Source organism: Lissotriton vulgaris, chromosome 4_1, assembly GCF_964263255.1.
Source record: "Lissotriton vulgaris chromosome 4_1, aLisVul1.2, whole genome shotgun sequence".
Classification (NCBI taxonomy): Eukaryota; Metazoa; Chordata; class Amphibia; order Caudata; family Salamandridae; genus Lissotriton; species Lissotriton vulgaris.
In genome coordinates this window covers 1,537,856,728-1,537,877,891 of record NC_141691.1, presented here as the reverse complement: position 1 = coordinate 1,537,877,891, position 21,164 = coordinate 1,537,856,728, and the positions used below count along the sequence as shown (strand labels likewise).

General features: G+C 49.0%; 1 protein-coding gene across 1 annotated transcript in view; it reads left to right on the top strand.

The window, feature by feature from the left end:
* Nucleotides 1-21,164, top strand: part of NSMAF (neutral sphingomyelinase activation associated factor) — a 606,375-nt gene that overhangs the window by 516,993 nt on the left and 68,218 nt on the right. Inside the window, exon 27 of the mRNA XM_086965781.1 lies at nucleotides 3,897-3,980. Coding sequence (XP_086821907.1) covers nucleotides 3,897-3,980 — 84 coding nt within the window. The remainder of the gene's footprint in view (nucleotides 1-3,896; nucleotides 3,981-21,164) is intronic.

Sequence of the window (21,164 nt, the reverse complement as noted above, 5' to 3'; positions counted from 1 at the left end):
CTTGCTTTGACAGGTGTTACGTTCTTGTAAACCCTTCGTCTTATTTGTGTAACTGGGTCTATGGTAGCAGGCTTTTTTTAAACTCTGTTGACACTTTCCTACGTGACATTTTGATAAATAAACCATGCCATTTATAAAATATTGATGTAATGTTCAGTTTCGAGACACCTTTGTTTTGAGCTGCCCATCTTAATGAGTTAATGCAGTGGATCCCAAACTTTTATAATCCTATGCGAAGGGTGTTTCTTATTACTAAGGCAGAGCCTCTAATAAAATATTCCTAGTTACACTTCTTTGCCCATGCCTTTTTTTAGAGTACCCACTCAAACCTTTTTATCCCTCTTACAGTGCTAGATAGCACCCCTATGCATGGAGGCCCCATTGCCAAAGTGTTTCTGTTCTTGAAGAATATTTGCATGCACTTCCATTTCTATCCATGTCATATGTGCCAACCCACCGGTCTCTGCAGGGTGACTCACGATTTTTCAAATCACATACAGCTTTATTTTTGCTCTCTCCTCCCTAAAATTGCCCCCAAATCAATGCAAGTAAAATAAATTCCTCTGATTCGTTTTAAACGTCCCTCTTTCTTGCTTCCAAATGTTGCCATTATGCTGTATAAATGTGTTGCTTTTCTCATCATTTAATTTATTTTGTTTTAACAGCACTTCCCACTGGAAGTGAGGCCTTTCAGTAGGTTGGTGAGTTGCTTGGCTCTAGTTGCTTTTTGTTTTATCCACTTATTGTGGACACAATCGTGTCCAAACCCATCGCCACTCCCCTTTCTAATGGTGCTCTTATTTAACTCGGGCAGTGGGCATCCGTGCTGCTGGCTGACCGAAGGCATGCCAAAGGCAAGACTGTATTTGCCCGGACTACAACGTGCGCCAGGAACTCTGGTCCGCAGAAGAGTGCCTTGTTTAAGTACTCTGCCTCTGAACAGCTAGCATAGGGTCCTTCAAGTCTGGTACCCACTCCATTTAAACCTTTCTAATATGGATAACACCTGTAATTATTGCAACGTCTCCCTAAATTCAGCTTTACCAGCGGAGATGGGACAGGCACCACTCTGCAAAGGTAACTCTCACTGTTTTAGTATTAATTGTAGAGCCATGATTAAACAGAAATTGGATATTTTAAATGTTCTGAACTACAACCCAATGCACCGTTTCTTACGGACAAGAGGCTTAATGAAGCTTTGATGCCCGACATAAGACAAGCTAATCTGGAAGGCAAGATTGCACTGCCAAAAAGGGCTGTAACTTGACCATTGTTTTCAAGTTCCATCTCAATTGATCCATCTCAAATCTCCAAGTTCTTGAGAGTGAATGCTTAATCTTTTCACTAAAGTTAATTTGCAGTTTCTTTTTTCTGGAGCCCTTATATATCCTGATCCAAAACAGTGTCCCCTCCCCAACCCCCGGGGCCATATCAAGGTATTTCCCTCAATCTACCCAAGGCTATCGCCCCCACCCCACACTACACAATTTTCCAAATTCATTATGCTATGTAAATTAAATCTTTACTTTGACAGCAATCTTTTGACCTCTGCTACCTTCTCAATGACCTTAAAGACATTCAGCTCTTACATCGTGTTAATGCCCCCACTCATGTAGCTGGCCATATTTCAGATCCGGTGTTCACTAATTTAATCAACCTTGAGCTAGCCTCACCTATTCCTCTAATATGGTTAACCCACTGTGCCATACCTATTTTGCATCCCGGTAGATGTTGGGGTCTCTTCCAGCACCATTATTCCTATCATTACCAGCCACTGGTTCAAACTATCATCTTCTCAGTTTTGCAATCTCTTATCTGCTTCTACACCAGCTCTTAGGGCCACATGTACAAAGGCTTTTTGTGGTCGCATACAGGCCAATTTTCAGAATCTGTTTGTATAAGTGGAAAACCCTTTTATGCATTTACAAAGTCCTATTTGTGATTCGGTAACCTATTACTAAATCACAAAATTGGGTTTGCAGTTCGGTTTTGGAAAGGGGCGTGCTTAGGGCAGGCATTCCTAATAATGAATCGCAGTAGTATGTGTGAATGTTTCGCGACCGAAATGCAGTTGCAAAACATTCACATTTTACTACTTATTTCAAGTAGGTGGTAACCAATTCACAAATGGGAAGGGGTTCCCAAGGGACCCCTTCCCCTTTGTGAATGTTTGTAAAAACATTTTTTAAGAGGAGGCAGTAGTCAAACGAATCAAAAACTGTAAGAAAACTTTTCATTTTTTATTTTTATAAACTCATTTTGTTTTCCTTCAAGGAAAACAGGCTGCATTAAAAAAATATTGCTATATTGAAAATCAGTAAAATGCATGGTGGTCTGCTGACCCCAGAAGGCCACCATCTCTATGATTTTGTTGATTCCTAATGGGTTGTAAATAGAGACACATCTCATTAATAATAATGAGGTAGGCCAATTTGTGACCCACTGGGAATGGCAAAATGTGTCAAAGACACATTTGTACATTGGTATTTGCAATTAATAAATAGCGATTTGCAAAGATTCTCTATTTGGTAATCCCAAACTATTACCTTTGTGCATGTGGCCCTTAATTCCAAGGTGAATGTTGTTAATAACTCTGGCAATATGTGTCTTGTCTCTACTTTGGACTTGATTATCATCTGTATCATGTAGTAATTTTACAAGTACTGAGATGTTCTGTTTGGGGCAGCTATTTTAGACCTGACACCCTTCGGTGGTAGTCCCCCAAACATTTTGCCTTCACCCCTCCTGTTTTGCTGAGTTTTTTTTTAGTTGATTTTAAGACTCTGGGCACTTTACTACTGCTAACCATAGCTAAAATGCATTTGTGCTCTCCCGAAAACATGGTACAATGGGCCTACACCGATTTGGCACATATAATTTACATTTAAGCCCCTTGTAAATAGTACTACATATACTCATGGTCTGTAAGTTAAATGCTACTAGTGTGCCTGCAGCACTCATTGTGCCACCCACCAAAGCAGCCTTTTAAAACCTGTCCCAGTCCTGCCACTGCAGCCTGTAGTGCAATTTTAAACAGCCATTTTGATCTTGCAAAATAAACCTCTCGCCAGGCCTGACCTTAATTTTTAATACATATAGGTCACTCCTAAGGTAGGCCCTAAAGAAATGTTATATAAACACTTGGAAGTTCTGTCCTCAGGTTTCCACCAGCACTTTCAGGAGTTTTTTCTTTTATTTGAGCCTAAAGCTTACACAACAGGATGATGGACATGTTGCTGAAACCTTTCAACCACTCACCCTAGTCAAGAGATCTGGGTTTAATCCATCGTTCTTTTGCTCACTATTCCACCCCAGTTTGGACCCAGCCATGCAAATCAATCTTGACCCAGCTCCTCATGGGAACAGTCCAGCCCGAAATGCCAGGCCAGGTCCTCCCTGGACCGGAAACAAGCATCTTGGTACCGGTTTCGGGGTATAACTCCTCATCAGCTGGGCTAGCTTGAATCCTGTGGGGCAGTGAGCAAGGGGACCACCTCTGACCACAAGCCATAGCACCTATTTGCAGCTGACTTGCAGATCTCTCTGTCTTAATACAGTAGACCAAGATTTCGGTCCTACAAGAAATTCTGCAGAAAGATGGGTGTGCTAGAGTAGAAGATATTGGGTTAAAGGGAGTGGGAGGAGAGAGCCAGCAACAACATGGTCTGTGTGGTCACTACCGTGTGTGACCTCATGGGCTGCTCTGCTCTCAGAGGAATGTGAAATGTTGACCAGTAACTGCACTTATGTACTGGGGCGCTGGCACTGTCCTATCAGGAAAAGGAACATTAATGCACAATGCGAATTGTTTCCCTCATTCTCTGTTTCTGAGGTAGGACGATTGCTTGATGCCTCCTGCATTCTTATTAACCATGAATGCCTCGTTTCTGTTCTAGGTGTGGAGTTGCAAACCCTCAGATGTTTCCGCTGCTAAGAGAAACGACTTTAACTTGTTAACCGAATTGGAACATGACGCCAGTGTGAGTAAGCAGATGTAGCTACTCTTAGTCAGTGTTCCATTCACAGTTTAGTTCCAGGTTTAACATGTTACTTGTGAGTGGATAATGCATGCTGCTGTTGTACTAAATGTATGATTTCATGTTCTTGTTTTTTTCTGGGTATTTAAGGAAACCTCATGAGAAAAACGTATTTAACATCTCGAAGAATGTCTGTCGGAAACAGACCTATAGATGCGACCTTCCGAGGTCCTCCAGCTCAGTAATCTTATAACTTTGTATTTTGCACCCCATTTTTCCTAGAGATTCGTACTCCGGCCAGCAAGCAGAACAAGCGACGGTAATGAACTCGGGTTCTCTTCCAGGGGAAACTCATTAACCCCTTGCGTGCTGATGACAGAACGGTTCCGTCATCAGCATCGGTTGAGCTGTGCTGATGACGGAACCGTTCCGTCATGACTCCGCCCGCGCAAGGCGGAGTCAGCACAGGCGGAAAATACGCCCCGCACGCAAGGGGTTAATAGTCATAAGCACTGAATTATCTCCGCCCATGAGCGGGGACCCGGAACACATAAACAAAATACATATATATATGTGTAAATATAACCAAAAGTACATAGTACTAAGTAATTATACACATATACATGTATAATAACCATAATATGCAGCCTAACATTAATACATAGGCTAATCAAACCAAACCTTACACACGTTCTGAAGCATTAAAATATGCTGTATATAAATGCAATAAACAGGCATGAGCCTAAAATGCATTTCATAACCATGAAAAACCTTTTATTTTCATCAAAGAACCTGTTGTAAACAGTTATTAGCCTAAAAAGGCTGCATATGAAAAAATGTCTGTGTACAGAAAATCAGACTGGCACCTTGCCTTTAAGGCCCCAGAGAATCTGCACACTTTGCCTTTAGCCCTCCAGGAGAACTCTGTTCCCATCATGCCCCACAGGTGACAGTTAGGTCAGTTATTTTTTCCGGCTTGTTCTGTGAGGAACCTGGAACTTGAGCTCTGCTTATTTGTAGTATTTTCTGTCAGAAGTTGGTTTTTCTTGTCATTTTTTGACAACATATAGCTTTGGTGGTGGTTTGTTATCCTTTTCTGACTAAACTGTTGGTGTTTTTTAGTCAGAATGCCACCTTTATTTTACAAATGCCCTTCCTGTGGGAAGAAGATGTCGAAAACTGACCCACACGCTGTTTGTGTGGTGTGTCTTCCAGCTTCTCCTAAGGTGGAAGAGTGTTCTCACTGCCTCAACCTTTCAAATAGAACTTTAAAAGAAAGGGAGAAAATGAGGTTGCTGGGCCTTCTGGAGAGAGAAAACCGTGGTGAGAAGAGTTCCAAAGGCTTGTTATCATCTGCTAAGCCATCTTCTCAGCCTAAACATCGAAGATCAGCGTCTCCAGAAGGTAGAACTAAGAAACATCGACTCCAGATAGCGTCGCCGTCAAAAAAGGTTCGCTCGACGTCGAGATCCAGATCGCCGTCGGCCTCGAAGAGGGCTCCGTCGACGTCGAGGACTTCGCCGGTGAGGCAAGGTTCAGCGTCTCGACAGTCGCCGTCGAAATCCTTTTCGACGTCGAGACAATTGGTGTCGATTGCAGTAAGGACGACATCGGGAGGGCAACGTTCGACGTCGAAGGATCGTGAGAGGTCGACGTCGAGGGAAGAGAGACGTCCGACATCAAAGGATCGTGTGTCGACGTCAAAGGGTAAAGTGTCAACGTCGAGAAAGAGTCATCGGTCGACGTCGAAGTATAGACCGAGGTCGAGAGAGAGACGTACGTCGTCGTCGAGGAAAAGGTAGACGTCGAGAGGAAGAATGGCGTCGAAGGATTCGACGTCGAGACCTAAAAAGAGACGGTTAAGGTCTCCATTGCGACGTAGGTCGACGTCGAAGCTTGCTTCGGGCTCGAAGCATGGAGTGTCTAGGTCTCCCCCACCTGAACATAGGTCGGCGTCGAGACTATCAAGACCAGCCTCTCGGACCTCAATTAGGTCTTTGTCGAGGTCAGAAATAAGTCCCGAACCTATAGTGGAGTCAGGTCCCTGTCGAAACATCATCGAGACATATACGAGCTTATCTCGTTAGAAGGCCCTGATGTCTTCTTTATGACGGAGACCTGGCTAGGCGATGAGGGCGCGGCCATTATCAATCTGGCCCTTCCCCCAGGCTACGCAATCCATACATTAAATCGCAAGGGGAGAGGAGGAGGCATAGCTGTGGCTTTTAAAACTTGCTACACTTGTACCTGGAAGCCCATGGACTTGATTGGTGCTGAGTGTGCCCATTTTTCAATCAGCATTGGTCAGACTCAAACATTATCAGGCCTTCTGATATATCGCCCTCCAGGGAGTGACTGTGCCTTCAGGAAAGCCCTTCCTGAGCTGGTTAGCTCTCTGTCCTCCTCCAATATTACCATCATCTGCGATCTTAACATACATTTTGACGCCATGGAGTCACCAGTGGTTAGAAGCCTGCTGGACGATCTTGAAGCAGTGCAGCTATCCCAACTGGTCCGTCTTCCGACCCATGAGGGTGGTCATATTCTTGACCCGGTTTTTACAAACCTCCAACTGGCCGAGGTTTCTCCCCCTAGACCTATGGGATGGAGTGATCACCATCTCATTGAGCTTTTTGTTACAATGGTAACACGTTCTACCGGGAAGCCCGATAAAACATCTTTCAGGCGACCCTGGAAAAAGCTCAAATTGGAGGACTTCCACTGTCTCTTGGCCATTACTCCTCTGGTTCTTACGGATGACGTCGCAACTGGGTACAACATCTTTTGCGCTTGGATTGTTCAAGCGCTCGATGTACTAATCCCGGCCAGCTGGAGCAGAAATCGATCTTCTCAGCCTAACCCCTGGTACTCGGAGGCACTTAGGCGGACTAAAGCCACCTGCTGTCAAGCCGAAAGAGCATGGAGGAAGAACTATGACAGAGATCTAAAAGTATGCTACCTGGCTAAGGTAAAGTTATATCATAGAGCTGTCTGCCGGGCTTGAGCTGACTACTATGCTAGAGAGTTACAGGCGAGTTCCAATCCGTCCAAACTGGTTTTTAAAGTCTTGAAGGAGCTCACAGTGAACAGACTTCCTATTACGGAGATCTGTTCCCTTGCTCACTGTGAGTCGTTAGCCAGCTTCTTTGTGGAAAAAGTAAATACCATCTATTGCTCTTTTCCCAAAGTTGATCTTGATAGTACGATTTTTACATTGCGTACCTCTCAGTGCTTGGCCTTGCTTCCCATACCATCGGAACAGGAGTTTAGTCTCCTAGCCGCCAAGGTCAAGTCTGGCTCACCGGATGACCCTTTAAGACCGGCCCAATTTTTGGACTCGGCGTCCATCTGCCTCCCTCCGATTCGACAACTGGTGGACCAATCCCTCACCACCGGGTCAGTTCCATCTAGCTGGAAGGCTGCCTGTGTCATGCCCATTATAAAGAAGCCGGGATTGGATCCAGTGAAGCCGGAGAGCTATCGACCTATCTCCCTCCTTCCATGGGTGACAAAGATCACAGAGGCTCATGTGAATAACATCTTAACGAAACATCTGACCTCTGCACACCTACTGGATCCTACACAGAATGGTTTTAGACCTGGGCACAGTACAGAGACGGCACTCCTATATATGGTTGAACACCTCCGCTCTGTACTAGATGCAGGTCAAACGGCGGCACTGGTCTTATTAGACCTCAGTGCCGCCTTTGACACTGTATCCCACACCATTCTTATCCGCAGGCTTGGTGAGGCCGGCATATCTGGCAAGGCGCTGGATTGGTTTCAATCGCTACTTTCGGAACGATCCTTTCAGGTAGTAGTGCCACCGTTCAGATCGAAGCCTCATGCCATCACTCAAGGAGTTCCGCAGGGATCGGCGTTGAGCCCCACTCTCTTCAACTTATACGTTCAACCTTTGGCGCCGGTTGCGAAGAGTTGGGGTCTCACAATGGTATCATACGCCAATGATACCCAGTTGGCGGTGGTTCTCAATGGGGACTCTGACCAATTGGCATCAAACTTTGCGGATGGTTTGAGGGCTGTTGCTGGCTGGCTTACTGCCAACTGTTTACAGCTCAACGCCCTCAAAACCGAGGTGATGGTATTAGGGAAACATCCTGATCTGTGGGGTGCGAGCTGGTGGCCTAACGAACTGGGACCCCCCCCAAAACCGGTCTCCGAACAAAAAAATCTTGGCGTGTGGTTGGACTCCAAACTAACCTTCTCGTGTCATACTAAGAAGGTGGCATCTACGTGCTTCGGCATTCTGCGTGGTTTGAGGCCTATCCTCAAATTTTTTGATGCCCCCACTCGCCAGATGGTGATTCAAGCTAGCGTATCATCAAGGCTTGATTACGCGAGCTCACTGTTTTTGGGTGCCAATCAGGCGGATTTCCTGCGACTCCCAACGGGTGCAGAATGCGGCTGCCAGGGCCCTGGTGGGCCTGCCACGTTTCTGTTCAGCCCGCAGTACAATCTCCAAACTGCACTGGCTGCCTGTAACTAGACGCATAGAATTTAAGACTCTGTGTTTTGCGTTTAAAATTCTCAAAACTGATACCCCTACCATCCTCCAGCACCTCCTGACCCTGTATACTCCTTCACGTAGCCTTCGCTCTGTAGGTCAAAATCTAGCACTTGTTCCACGCTTCCAAAAATGCAGACTAGGCGGCCGATCATTTACTGTGTTGGCCTCCAAGCTCTGGAACGCGCTCCCTGTTCATATTCGATCTTTAGAAGATCTCCTCGCTTTCAGGAAAGCTGTTAAAACGTACCTTTTCCCCCTGCCTTATTAAAATTTCCCTACTTTGTCTGCTTTTGTTAGTTATGTTACCTTCTCAGATATAGCGCCGGGACGCCCCTTCGCTGGGGCAGCTGTGCGCTCAAAAAATCAATTAACATTAACATTCCCCGCATGATCAGCAAGACAACAGATCTGCAGTGGGGCAAGAGATAGTGCACCAGGACTCTTCTGTGGTGGCTCATGCGGGCTCCACCTCAGGGCAGGTGTCAGATGACAGACAATTGGTGCCCAGGCAACGGACTCCGTCTGGTTCATTGGTCTCTGAACACCGTGCAGCTTCCAGAGCTTCCAAGTCTTCAGCAGGGCTGAATATTGTGCAGGTGTCACCTGAAGCTTCACCTGAGCATACAGAACGGCCTGTTAACTTGTCACCGAGGTGGCTGGAAAGTTTAAGGCATTGGAAGATGCGTCCGATAATGGGGGAGAGAGCTCCGGTCCCTCGGACGGAGCTGCATAGAAGATCACGCTCAAGATCCTTAGTGAGAGAGAAATCACGTTCAAGGGAGCGTAGGAGGCAGCGATCGGCAACTCCTCAGAGAAGACGTAGAACCCCTACTCCATCTTCTACATCATCTTCGTCTTCTTCAAGATCTTCATATGGAGACTATTCTCCAACTATATCATCTACTCCTCCTTCCAGAGTGTCTCCCGTGGACGATTTGAGCACATTTAATGATGTGTTATGTCGTGGAGCGAGTAAATTCAACATCAAGATGGCAGTTCCCCAAGTAGCAACGTCGGTCATCTTCGAAACCTTGCATCACAAGACGACTGGCAGGCCTCTTCTGCCGTTAGTGCCCGGGTTGATAGAACCAGCAATGAGAACATTCCTAACTCCCGCCACGGTGGGTTCAGGTCCTTCTAGGATTGCTAAGAAGTACAAGGCTCCAGAAGAAGATCCAATGTTTTTGCGGTCTGACCCACCACCAGACTCTCTGATTGTAGCTGCAGTCAGAAAGGCACATTCTGCAGCATCTACCTCTTCTGCTCCACCTGAAAAGGATAGCAAGAGTATGGATTCCTTGGGGCGAAGAATGTGCAATACCTCAGGGTCGGTCATGCGAGTGGCCAGTGCGGCAGCTCTATTGGGCCGCTATGACCGTCTGCTCTGGGACTCAGTGGCTCGTTTTGCAGATAAACTCCCTAAGGAGGGCGGCTGCTGATGCGGCGGACTTGTCAGCTCATGGTTATGCACATGGTGTTTGCGCAAGACGTACAGCTTGGCTTAGCCTTACGGGGCTAAAGCCGGAAGCTCAGAGGAAGATGGTGAATTTACCGTTTAATGGTTCGACTCTGTCTGGATCTCACGCAGACGACGAGATGTCTAAAATGAAGGTGGAGTTGGACACCCTTAAGGCCGTAGGCCTTGAGAAGAAAAAAGAATTTAAACGTCGGGGTAATTTTCGTCCCTATGACAAGAGATCTTTTCAGCAAAGGAGCCAACAGACGAATTGGTCTTCGCAAAATCAAGGCCAGAATCAACAGAGATCGCAATTCCAACAGCGACGGCCTGGACGAGGCAGAGGCAATGGGAATAGGCAGCAATCATCTGCTACCAAGCAGCCTCAGAAACAATGAACGGATGCTTCCTCTACAACCGTGTCCCACTCCGGTTGGAGGAAGTATTGTGCGTTATCTGGACGAGTGGAAACAGATCACGAAGGACAGATGGGTGCTGGGTATCATTCAGAGCGGGTACCTATTGAGATTCAAGAAGCCACCTCCTGTCATGCGTCCTCTAAAGATGGTACAGTGGAATATAAAGCGCTTACAACAGGAAGCGAACGTCCTTCTGAAGAAGAGGGCCATAGAACCAGTTCCTTTTCAGCAGAGAGATCAAGGCCTGTAATCTCGATTTTTTTTCTCGTAAAGAAAAAAGGTCCAGTTACAGAGTTCAGACCCATTCTGGATTTGAGACGATTGAACAAATTCATTCGGAAGGAAAGGTTTCGAATGCTGGCTCTTCACCAGATCTTCCCTCAATTACATCAGGGGGATTGGATGTGCTCCATCGATCTGAAGGATGCTTATTTTCATATTCCGGTATCCAGAAAACATCGCAAATTTCTCAGGTTTCAAGTAGCGGCTAGTCATTATCAGTACGCAGTGCTCCCTTTTGGCCTGAGATCAGCTCCCAGAACATTTTCAAAATGTAAGGCGATAGTGGCGGCTTGTCTTCGAAGGAGGCGGATTTTCATATATCCGTACTTAGACGACTGGCTTCTGAAGAGTTCATCCCCATCGCTTCTAGAAGAACATCTGTCGATATGCCTCCAACTCATGTACAAGTTGGGTCTGCAAGTCAACTACAAGAAGTCCATAATGAACCCCACCCAGAAGATCCACTACCTGGGTGCTCAGTTGGACACGGAAGAAGAAAACGTGTGTCCTTCGGAGGAGAGGTGGTCATCCATCAAGGCGAAGTGTTTGCTTCTCCTTCAGTCTGCACGTCCGACAGTTCGGCAAGTGTCCTCTCTCCTGGGGTCCATGGCGTTGTGCATTTTCATCGTGCCAAACGCACGTTTGCAGATGCGTCCTCTACAACAGTGTCTGGAAGATCAATGGAAACAGAGGACGGGATGCTGGGAGGACCGAATTCATCTCCAACAGTCTGCAAGAGATTCCATCCGGTGGTGGATGAAGAAGGTGCATGTGATGAAGGGAGTTCCTTTTCATCAGGACCCACCAACGCAGACTCTGATAACAGATGCTTCTCTCCAAGGCTGGGGGGCGCATATGGGCCCTCTGCAGGTACAAGGGCTATGGTCAGACTTCGAGAAAGGATATCACATCAATCTACTCGACCTCAGAGCGGTCCATCTTGCTCTCAAGTCCATGGCGCCATCGCTTCAGGCTCGGTCCCTCCTGGTGCAAACGACAATGTATTACTTAAACAAGCAGGGGGGTACCAGATCCAGGACTCTTTCCATAGAAGCCCAGACCATCTGGCATTGGTTACTTGCACAAGACCTGTCCATAACAGCAATTCACCTACCAGGGAGTCTCAACTCACAGGCAGACGACCTCAGCAGAGACTTCATCGAAGCGCACGACTGGGTTCTCAACGAAGACGTCGCGCACAGCATTTTCCAGGATTGGGGAACACCAGACATCGATCTGTTCGCAGACGCGGCAAACGCAAAATGCCCCGTCTTCGCGTCCAGGTTCTACCAGAAAGGGTCTCAAGGGAATGCCCTTTTGATAGACTGGTGTCAAAACTTGCTGTACGCTTTTCCACCGACACCGCTGATACCAGCAGTGATCAGTCGGCTGTACAAGACTCACTCCAGAATGATAATGATTTGCCCAGAATGGCCACACCAGTGGTGGTTCCCAGATCTCCTCCAGTTGTCAATAACACCGCACAGGAGATTGCCGTGTCGCCCGGATCTTCTGTCCAAGCAGAAGGGGCGAGTGTTTCATCCCAATCTGCCCTCCCTGCGCTTGGCAGCATGGCTCCTGAAGTCATCCAGTACGGGCACTTACAGCTGAATCCGGAGTGTATGAACATCCTTAAGGAGGCAAAGCGGCCTTCTACGAGACAATCCTACGGATTTAAGTGGAAACGCTTTTACCTTTGGTGTCAGAGTAAGGGTCTTGACCCTATTCATGGTCAAGAACAGGTGATCTTGCCTTATCTTCTTTACCTTGCTGAATCTGGTTTGCAGTTTAATTCCATCAAAGTCCATCTTGCTGCAATAACTGCTTCTAGAAAATCGCCAACACAGATATCTTTCTTTCGGGTGCCTGTGGTGAAGGATTTTCTGGAAGGGTTAAGGAAGGTGTATCCTCCAGTCAGGTCTCCTTCTCCACCTTGGGAGCTTATTGTGGTGTTGACTAAGTTAATGGGTCCCCCATTTGAGCCCATACATAAAGCGTCTTTGCAACACCTGTCTTGGAAAGTAGCGTTCCTGGTGGCCATCACTTCTGCTCGTAGGGTGAGCGAAATCCAGGCTTTGTGTTGCAATGAACCGTACACAGTTTTTCATGGAAACAGAGTGGTGCTCAGGACTCATCCTGCTTTCCTACCTAAGGTGGTGTCGGATTTTCATATTAACCAATCCCTAACATTACCTACTTTCTTTCCGAACCCTTCGAGTCCTGCAGAACGGACTTTACATTCATTAGATCTAAAAAGGGTTTTGAAATTTTACTTAGATAAAACAAAGTCTTTGAGACACACGGACCGTCTGTTTGTGAACTATGGTCCTACGAATACTGGTTTGGCAGCATCTAAGAGATCCATTTCTAGGTGGATAGTGTCATGTATCTTACTGGCTTATCAGCTAGCCCACAATTCTTTATCAGGTAGACCTAGGGCTCATTCTACGAGGGGGAAAGCTTCTACCACAGCTCTCCTTAGGAATGTGGCTATGTCAGAGATATGTAAAGCAGCTACTTGGCGTTCAGTGCATACGTTTACACGCCATTACTGTTTTGATTCTGATGCGCAGACTGATGCACAAGTGGGACAAGCATCACTCAGAAATTTGTTTGCTAATTCTAGTTAAACACTGTGATTTTAAAGTGTGGCTATGCTTTTATCTGCAAACAAAACAGGTGATGGACCGAATGTGGATCAATGTCACACATTCATCCCAATCAAAAGATCTGGGCCCAAATCCATCGTTTTTTTGCACTCCACACCACCCTGGGTTAGACAATGGCGATATGCAAATCGGCTCTGACCCTGTGCCCCATGGGAACAGTCCAGTCCGAACTACAAAAGCCATGTCCTTCCCAGAACGGAATCAAGCATCCGAGGACCGGACCGGTTTCGAGGTAACACCTCTCATCAGCCCGGCTAGCTTGACTCCAGTGGTGTGGAGTGCCTGGGACCCACGTCTGAGCATCCCCAGCGCACTTATGGCGGTATTGCAAACAAAACAGGTGATGGACCGAATGTGGATCAATGTCATACATTCATCCCAGTCAAAAGATCTGGGCCCAAATCCATCGTTTTTTTGCACTCCACACCACCCTGGGTTAGACAATGGCGATATGCAAATCAGCTCTGACCCTGATATGCTTTTATCTGTTCGCCCGCTTCTGGTGGGTATGAGCTTGCTACTCTATTCAGTGCTTATGACTATTAATGAGTATCCCCTGGAAGAGAAGAATTAGTTACTTACCTGTAATCCTAGTTCTCTTGCAGGGGTATACTCATTAAAGTCATAAGCACCCTCCCTCCCGAGCAGTAGCATTGAGGTTTATCGTTTTCAATATGGTTATGAAGGTTTTAAGTGCAGATTCCTACTAAAGTTTACTGTACCGTACAAAAGAACTGACCTAACTGTCACCTGTGGGGCATGATGGGAACAGAGTTCTCCTGGAGGCCTTAAAGGCAAAGTGTGCAGATTCTCTGGGGCCTTAAAGGCAAGGTGCCAGTCTGATTTTCTGTACACAGACATTTTTTCATATGCAGCCTTTTTAGGCTAATAACTGTTTACAACAGGTTCTTTGATGAAAATAAAAGGTTTTTCTTGGTTATGAAATGCATTTTAGGCTCATGCCTGTTTATTGCATTTATATACAGCATATTTTCATGCTTCAGAACGTGTGTACGGTTTGGTTTGATTAGCCTATGTATTAATGTTAGGCTGCATATTATGGTTATTATACATGTATATGTGTATAATTACTTAGTACTATGTACGTTTGGTTATATTTACACATATATATGTATTTTGTTTGTGTTCCGGGTCCCCGCTCATGGGCGGATATAATTCAGTGCTTATGACTTTAATGAGTATACCCCTGGAAGAGAACTAGGATTACAGGTAAGTAACTAATCCTTTGTGACTATCATATGACTTGATGATGTCAAACCATGAGCCCCTCTGCTCTTCCTAGTTCTAGCAAGCTGCCTCTGTCTTATGGACAGGTTAAAGTAGTTGGACGAGTCCACTTTACTTCAGTTGCTCGGTCAAAGTAAATGCAGATCTCCTGTTGATGCAATTCCTGCCAGATGTATTCCCTTTTTAAAAGGATTTATAATAAAAACCTCTTTTTGACGTACTGATTTTGTCCCTATCCTCAGACCTTGTTCCTGCTTCATTTAAAAAGTGGTGCACATTTTTGTTTTTGACGAAATCAGGACTCGACTGCTTCAAAAACCTCTAATTGTTGTTCTATTTCTATTCCCCTTGCAGTGTGAAACATTCTAGAATCTCAAGCTAAACTGTTGTGCTCATTTCTAAAATTTGGCGGAGCTGTTGATGATGCACAATAAGGTTTTTGCCCGAGTAGAAATTAAACTACTATTGCATCGGCTCTGGGCGATCTCACACTTGCCACTGATGTCAACAGAGTCAATGCTCTGGTTTCACTTGACCTGTCGTCTGCATTGTGCTATGCAGATCGTACTCTTCTTTTAAATGAGTAGCACTACGATAACATTGGCAGAGCGATGTTGGGCATTGTTTCCTTCAGAGGGTTCAGAAGGTAACACTAGGGCCCTTCTTCTCCTCCATGAATAAAATCTCCTGTGGTGTGCCGCAGGGCTATGCCCTTTCTCCCTACTTGTTTAATGTGTAAGCAGAGCCACTGGAATTAGGTGGCAGGGGATAGGCAAATTATGCAACAGGATTCAGCAAATTATGGTGCAAGAAAAGGCATATTCCTCGGTGTAATGCGACACATTTTGCGATAGGATTGCTTCGTTATTTTGACAGTTTTACACTTTCTTGACTCTGGTTGCACCTCAGTACCAGTTTAACATTCAAATGGCAATAAGCAAGAGAAAGGTAACTAGTCAGTTTTTGGAAAAGGCTTTCAACGGCACTCCGTGTCCCTACCTTTTTACTAACTTTTGAGCTGTTTGAGCTAGAAACAATATTATTTTTTATTACAATCTGCAGATTATGCAGCAGATGATGAATTGTGGCAAATGCAGTAAATATATAATTATGCGAAAAACGCTGTGGCCACGCAATTGAATATTTCCAGTGGCCATGTGTATAAATTAGGCCTCTTGCATCCCTGATCCAGTCTGGTAGTCTCCAATTGTACCCTTATGTTGATGACCCTCAACTAGTGTTCGGATTTAGAGGCTGCCTTCTTTAGGATTTGTCACTCTAACACTTTTGTCTTTCAGAAGTTAGAAAACGGATGAGCCAATACTGGCTAAACCTTAACACAGAGAAGACTGAAATTCTGATCACTGGGTGGAGCAAGGGGGTAACGGATTTGTGACGCTCGTTCCTATGAGCCCAAGACTTTCTCCTATTCCATCACTTTTATCAACATGTAAAATGTTTTGACCCTGCTTGCAGGCCAGGTCGCTCCCCCACTGCAGCACAGCTCAGCCTGTGTGTCAGCCCCGCTACCCTCCCGAGCGTGAGTTCACTCCTGCTGTCACGAGGTTCGTTCTTAGCACTTTCTGCATTCTTAGCTTTATAGCTTCTGTGCTTTTTCTCTGGAATATTGTTTTTCTTTTCGCTGCCTTGCTGACCCTTATCTCGCTCCCCCCTCCCCCTTTCTCTTCTGCATCACGCTCCTTTACCGCCGCTGCCCCTGCGGCCACGCCCCCTCGCCGCCCCGCTCCCACCTCCCAGCTTCTCCTCCCTCCCAGCTGCTGTATTTTCTGAGTGTATTTTCTGTGGCTTATATTATTGTATCTTTGCTGCTTGCTGACCCTTATCTCGCTCCCCCCTCCCCCTTTCTCTTCTGTATCCCGCTGCCCCCGCGACCTCGCCCCCTCACCGCCCACTCCCGCATCCCAGCTGCTCCTCCCTCCCTCCACGCCTTAAATAGTGGCCGCTGCACGACAGTGGGAGTGACCCCTGACCCTGCTTGCAGGCCAGGTCGCTCCCCCACTGCCGCACAGCTCGGCCTGTGTGTCAGTCCTGCTGCCGCTGCCCTCCCGAGCGTGAGTTCGCTCCTGCTGTCACGAGGTTCGTTCTTAGCACTCTACATTCTTAGCTTTTTAGCTTCTGTGCTTTCTCTCTGGATTATTGATTTTCTTTTCGCTGCCTTGCTGACCCTAGTCTCGCTCCCCCCCGCTTTCTCTTCTGTATCCCACTCCTTTACCGCTGCTGCCCCTGTGGCCCGCCCCCTCGCCGCCCCACTCCCGCCTCCCAGCTGCTCCTCCCTCCCAGCTGCTGTATTTTCTGAGTGTATTTTCTGTGCCTTGTATTGTATTTTCGCTGCTTGCTAACACTTATCTCGCTCCCCCCTCCCCCTTTCTCTTCTGTATCACGCTTCTTTACCGCCGCTGCCCCTGCGGCCACGCCGCCCCGCTCCCGCCTCCCAGCTGCTCCTCCCTCCCTCCTTGCCTTAAATGGCGGCCGCTGCCCGGAGGCACAGTGGGCGCGCCGATTGCGCCCCGAAGGAAAGCCCGTCTGCTCCTGTCTGCGCCTGGACCGTGCCCAGCGCCAGAACCCCTGGACCCCGCATACGCTGCGACGCCAGAATCCGATACAACGCCAACACTCTCCTCGCTCTCAACACCGGCCGAGACCAACGCTGCTTCCAGGCCGCCCCGAAACGCACCCAAGGACCCTTCTCCTGCAACTTCACATGCGACAGAACCACCAAAACCCCAAGGACCGGACCCAATCACCTTCACTGCATACTCCTCAACACCCGCTCCACAAGCAAACACGCTGTTGAGCTCTGGGACCTGCTTGACACCTCCGCCCCAGATATTGCCTACCTGACCGAGACCTGGTGGAATGACTCCTAGGCACCTGACATTGCCATAGCCATCCCGGACGGCTATAAGATCTCCCGCAGAGACCGAACCAACTGAATGGGAGGAGGAATAGCCATCGTCCACAAGCCCTCCCTCCAGGTCCACACCCTCGCAGACGACTCCCTCAACTCCGCCGAACACCTGCACTTCCGGATCCAGACCGACCCCAACACCACCCTCAGAGGAACACTCATTTACAGAACCTCCTGGACCCCGGGCCCTCTTCAGCGACTCCGTCGCCGAACTCGCCAGCACCCACGCACTTGCCTCCACGGACTGCATCCTCCTCAGGGACCTGAACTTCCTCCTCGAGAACAACAACAACAACGCCAACTCCACCGCTCTGATCGCCAACCATGCCAACCTCGGCCTCCGTCAACTCGTCACCAAACCCACCGCTGCACCCGGCCACACGCTCGACTCCGTCTTCTCCACAAGCTCTCACGCCACCTTCAACCACACCACCGAACTCCACCGGACAGCCACCGATGCATCCACTTCACCTTCAAGAAACCAACCACACACCACCGCACCCTATAGCTACCCCGCCGCTGCTGGAGCAAAATCACCAAAGACCAGCTGACTCCACCCTCGCCCAGAACCCATCCACCGACCCAGACGCCGCCGCCTGTAACCTCAGACAGTGGATCGACAACTGCGCCAACACTCTCGCCCCGCTCAAGAAACCCTCCATCAGCCACTCAATCAATCAATCAATCACGTCATTTATATAGCGCACTACTCACCCGGAAGGGTCTCAAGGCGCTGGGGGAGGGGAAAGTTACTGCTCGAACAGCCAGGTCTTGAGCTGCTTCCTGAAGGCAAGATGGTCTTGTGTTCGCCGGAGGTGGGTGGGGAGGGAGTTCCACGTCTTGGCTGCCAGGTAGGAGAAGGATCTTCCTCCGGCAGTGGCTCTGCGGATGCGTGGTACGGTGGCGAGGGCGTGGCTGGTCGATCGTAGCTGGCGGGTGGGCGTGTAGAAGGTCATGCAGTCGTTGAGGTACTTGGGGCCCAGGTCGTGGAGAGCCTTGTGTGCGTGGGTGAGGAGTCTGAACGTGATTCTCTTGCTGACGGGGAGTCAGTGCAGGTCTCTCAGGTGTCCGGTGATGTAGCTGTGTCGGGGGATGTCGAGGATGAGTCGGGCAGAGGCGTTCTGGATGCGTTGGAGTCTTTTTTGAAGTTTCGCTGTGGTTCCGGCGTAGAGGGTGTTCCCGTAGTCCAGTCGGCTGGTGACGAGTGCCTGGGTGACGGTCTTCCTGGTTTCCGTGGGGATCTATCTGAAGATCTTGCGGAGCATGTGCAGGGTGTTGTAGCACGAGGATGAGATGGCGTTGACTTGTTTGGTCATTGATATGGAGGAGTCCAGGATGAAGCCCAGGTTGCGTGCATGGTCCTTCGGTTTGGGAGCGGTGCCCAGGGCCGGGGGCCACCAGGAGTCGTCCCAGGCGAAGGGTGATGATCCCAGGATGAGGACTTCCGTCTTGTCCGAGTTCAGTTTGAGGCGGCTGTTCCTCATCCAGTCGGCGACGTTTTTCATCCCTTTGTGTAGGTTGGTTCTGGCAGTGGTGGGGTCGCTGGTGAGGGATAGGATGAGCTGGGTGTCGTCAGCTTAGGAGATGATGTTGAGGTTGTGCTGGTGTGCGATGGCTGCGAGGGGGCTCATGTAGACGTTGAAGAGGGTTGGGCTGAGCGACGATCCTTGTGGTACGCCGCAGATGACTTCGGTGGCCTCGGATCTGAACGGAGGGAGGCGGACTCTCTGGGTTCTTCCAGTGAGAAACGAGATGATCCATTCCAGCGCTTTTTCTCGAATTCCGATGTTGCTGAGGCGCTTCACTAGAGTTCGTGGCAGACGGTGTCGAATGCCGCAGAGAGGTCAAGGAGGATGAGGGCCGCTGTTTCCCAGTTGTCGATCGGGGCTCTGATGTCGTCGGTGGCTGCGATCAGGGCGGTCTCGGTGCTGTGGTTGGCCCGAAATCCGGACTGCGAGGGGTCAAGGGATCCGTTCGTCTCGAGGAAGGCGGCCAGTTGTCTGACGGTCTTCTCGAAGACTTTGGCCGGAAAAGGAAGGAGCGAGATGGGACGGTAGTTCTTGAGGTCGGTGGGGTCCGCCGTTGGTTTCTTCAGTAGGGTGGTCAGCTTGGCGTGCTTCCAGCTCTCCAGGAAGGTGGCTGTGTGGAAGGAGGAGTTGATGGTGTCTCGGAGATGGGGTGCGATGGTGGCGTCGGCTTTGTTGAAGACGTGGTGTGGGCACGGGTCGGTTGGTGATCCGGAGTGGATGGAGTTCATCGTGCGGGTGGTGTCTTCGGTGCTGATCGGGGTCCAGTTGCAGAGGGTGGTGGTGGCGGGCGTTGGTTCGGTGGTAGGGTGCGTGGTCTGTGCGTCGAAGCTGTTGTGTATGTCGGCGATCTTGCGGTGGAAGAACGAGGCGAGTGAGTTGCAGAGGTCTTGCGAGGGAGTAATGTCGTTGTTTCCAGCGCTGAGGTTAGAGAACTCTTTGGCGATGCTGAAGAGTTCCTTGCTGTCGTGGGTGTTGTTGTCCAGTCGTTCTTTGAGTGCCGTCTTCTTGGTGGCGCGGATTAGCTGATGGTGTTTGCGGGTGGTGTGCTTGAGGGCGGTCATGTTGTCTGTGGTGTTGTCGAGTCGCCAGGCTTTCTCGAGGGTGCGGCAGTTCTTCTTGGATTCCTTGAGTTCGTCGGTGAACCAGGGGGTTTTCTTGCTGCCGTGTCTGCTGGGAGGGTTCTTTAGTGGAGCGAGGTCATCGGCGCAGGCGGTCAGCCACTTGGTGAGGTTGCTGGCTGCTTCGTTGGGGTCCGTTGTGCTGGTGGGAATGCTCTGGCTGAGGGAGGCGGTGAGCTGCTCGGCGGTGATCTTGCTCCAGCATCGGCGAGGGACCTGTTGCGGGTGGTGGTGAGTCATGTTTTTTTTTTAAGCCGAAGTGGATGCAGCTGTGGTAGGTCCAGTGGAGTCCGGTGGTGTGGCTGAAGGAGATGTGCTTGCTGGATGTGAAGACTGGGTCGAGCGTGTGGCCGGCGTAATGGGTGGGGGTGTTCACCAGTTGCTTGAGTCCGAGGTTGGCGAGGTTGTCCAGCAGGGCGGTGGTGTTTCTGTCGTTGTTGTTCTCTAGGTGAAAGTTGAGGTCTCCTAGGAGGATGTAGTCGGCGGAGGGAAGGGCGTGCGGACTGATGAAGTCTGCGTTGTCTTCGCTGAATTGTGTGCGTGGTCCCGGTGGTCTGTAGATGAGAGTGCCGCGGAGGGTGGTCTTGGGGTCGGTGTATATCTGGAAGTGCAGGTGTTTAGCGGCGGTGAAGGTGTCGTCAGTGTTAGTTGAGATGCGGATGGTGTTCTTGTGTACGATGGCGATGCCTCCTCCCGTCTGGTTGATGCGGTCCTTCCGGGTGATCTTGTATCCGTCCGGGATGGCTATGGCGATGTCGGGTGCTGAGGAGGCGTTCATCCAGGTTTCGGTGAGGAAGGCGACGTCCGGTGCTGTCGTGTCGAGCAAGTCCCAGAGTTCCACGGCGTGCCTGAGGATGGAGCGGGTGTTGAGCAGGATGCACTTCAGGTGGTTGCTGCTGGTGCCGGGCTTGGCGGGGGCCGTGCAGGTCCGGTGGCAGGAGAAACGGCAGGCTTGACAGGCGAAGGGTCCGTGGGTGCGTCTCGGGGCGACTTGGTAGCAGGCAGGGTT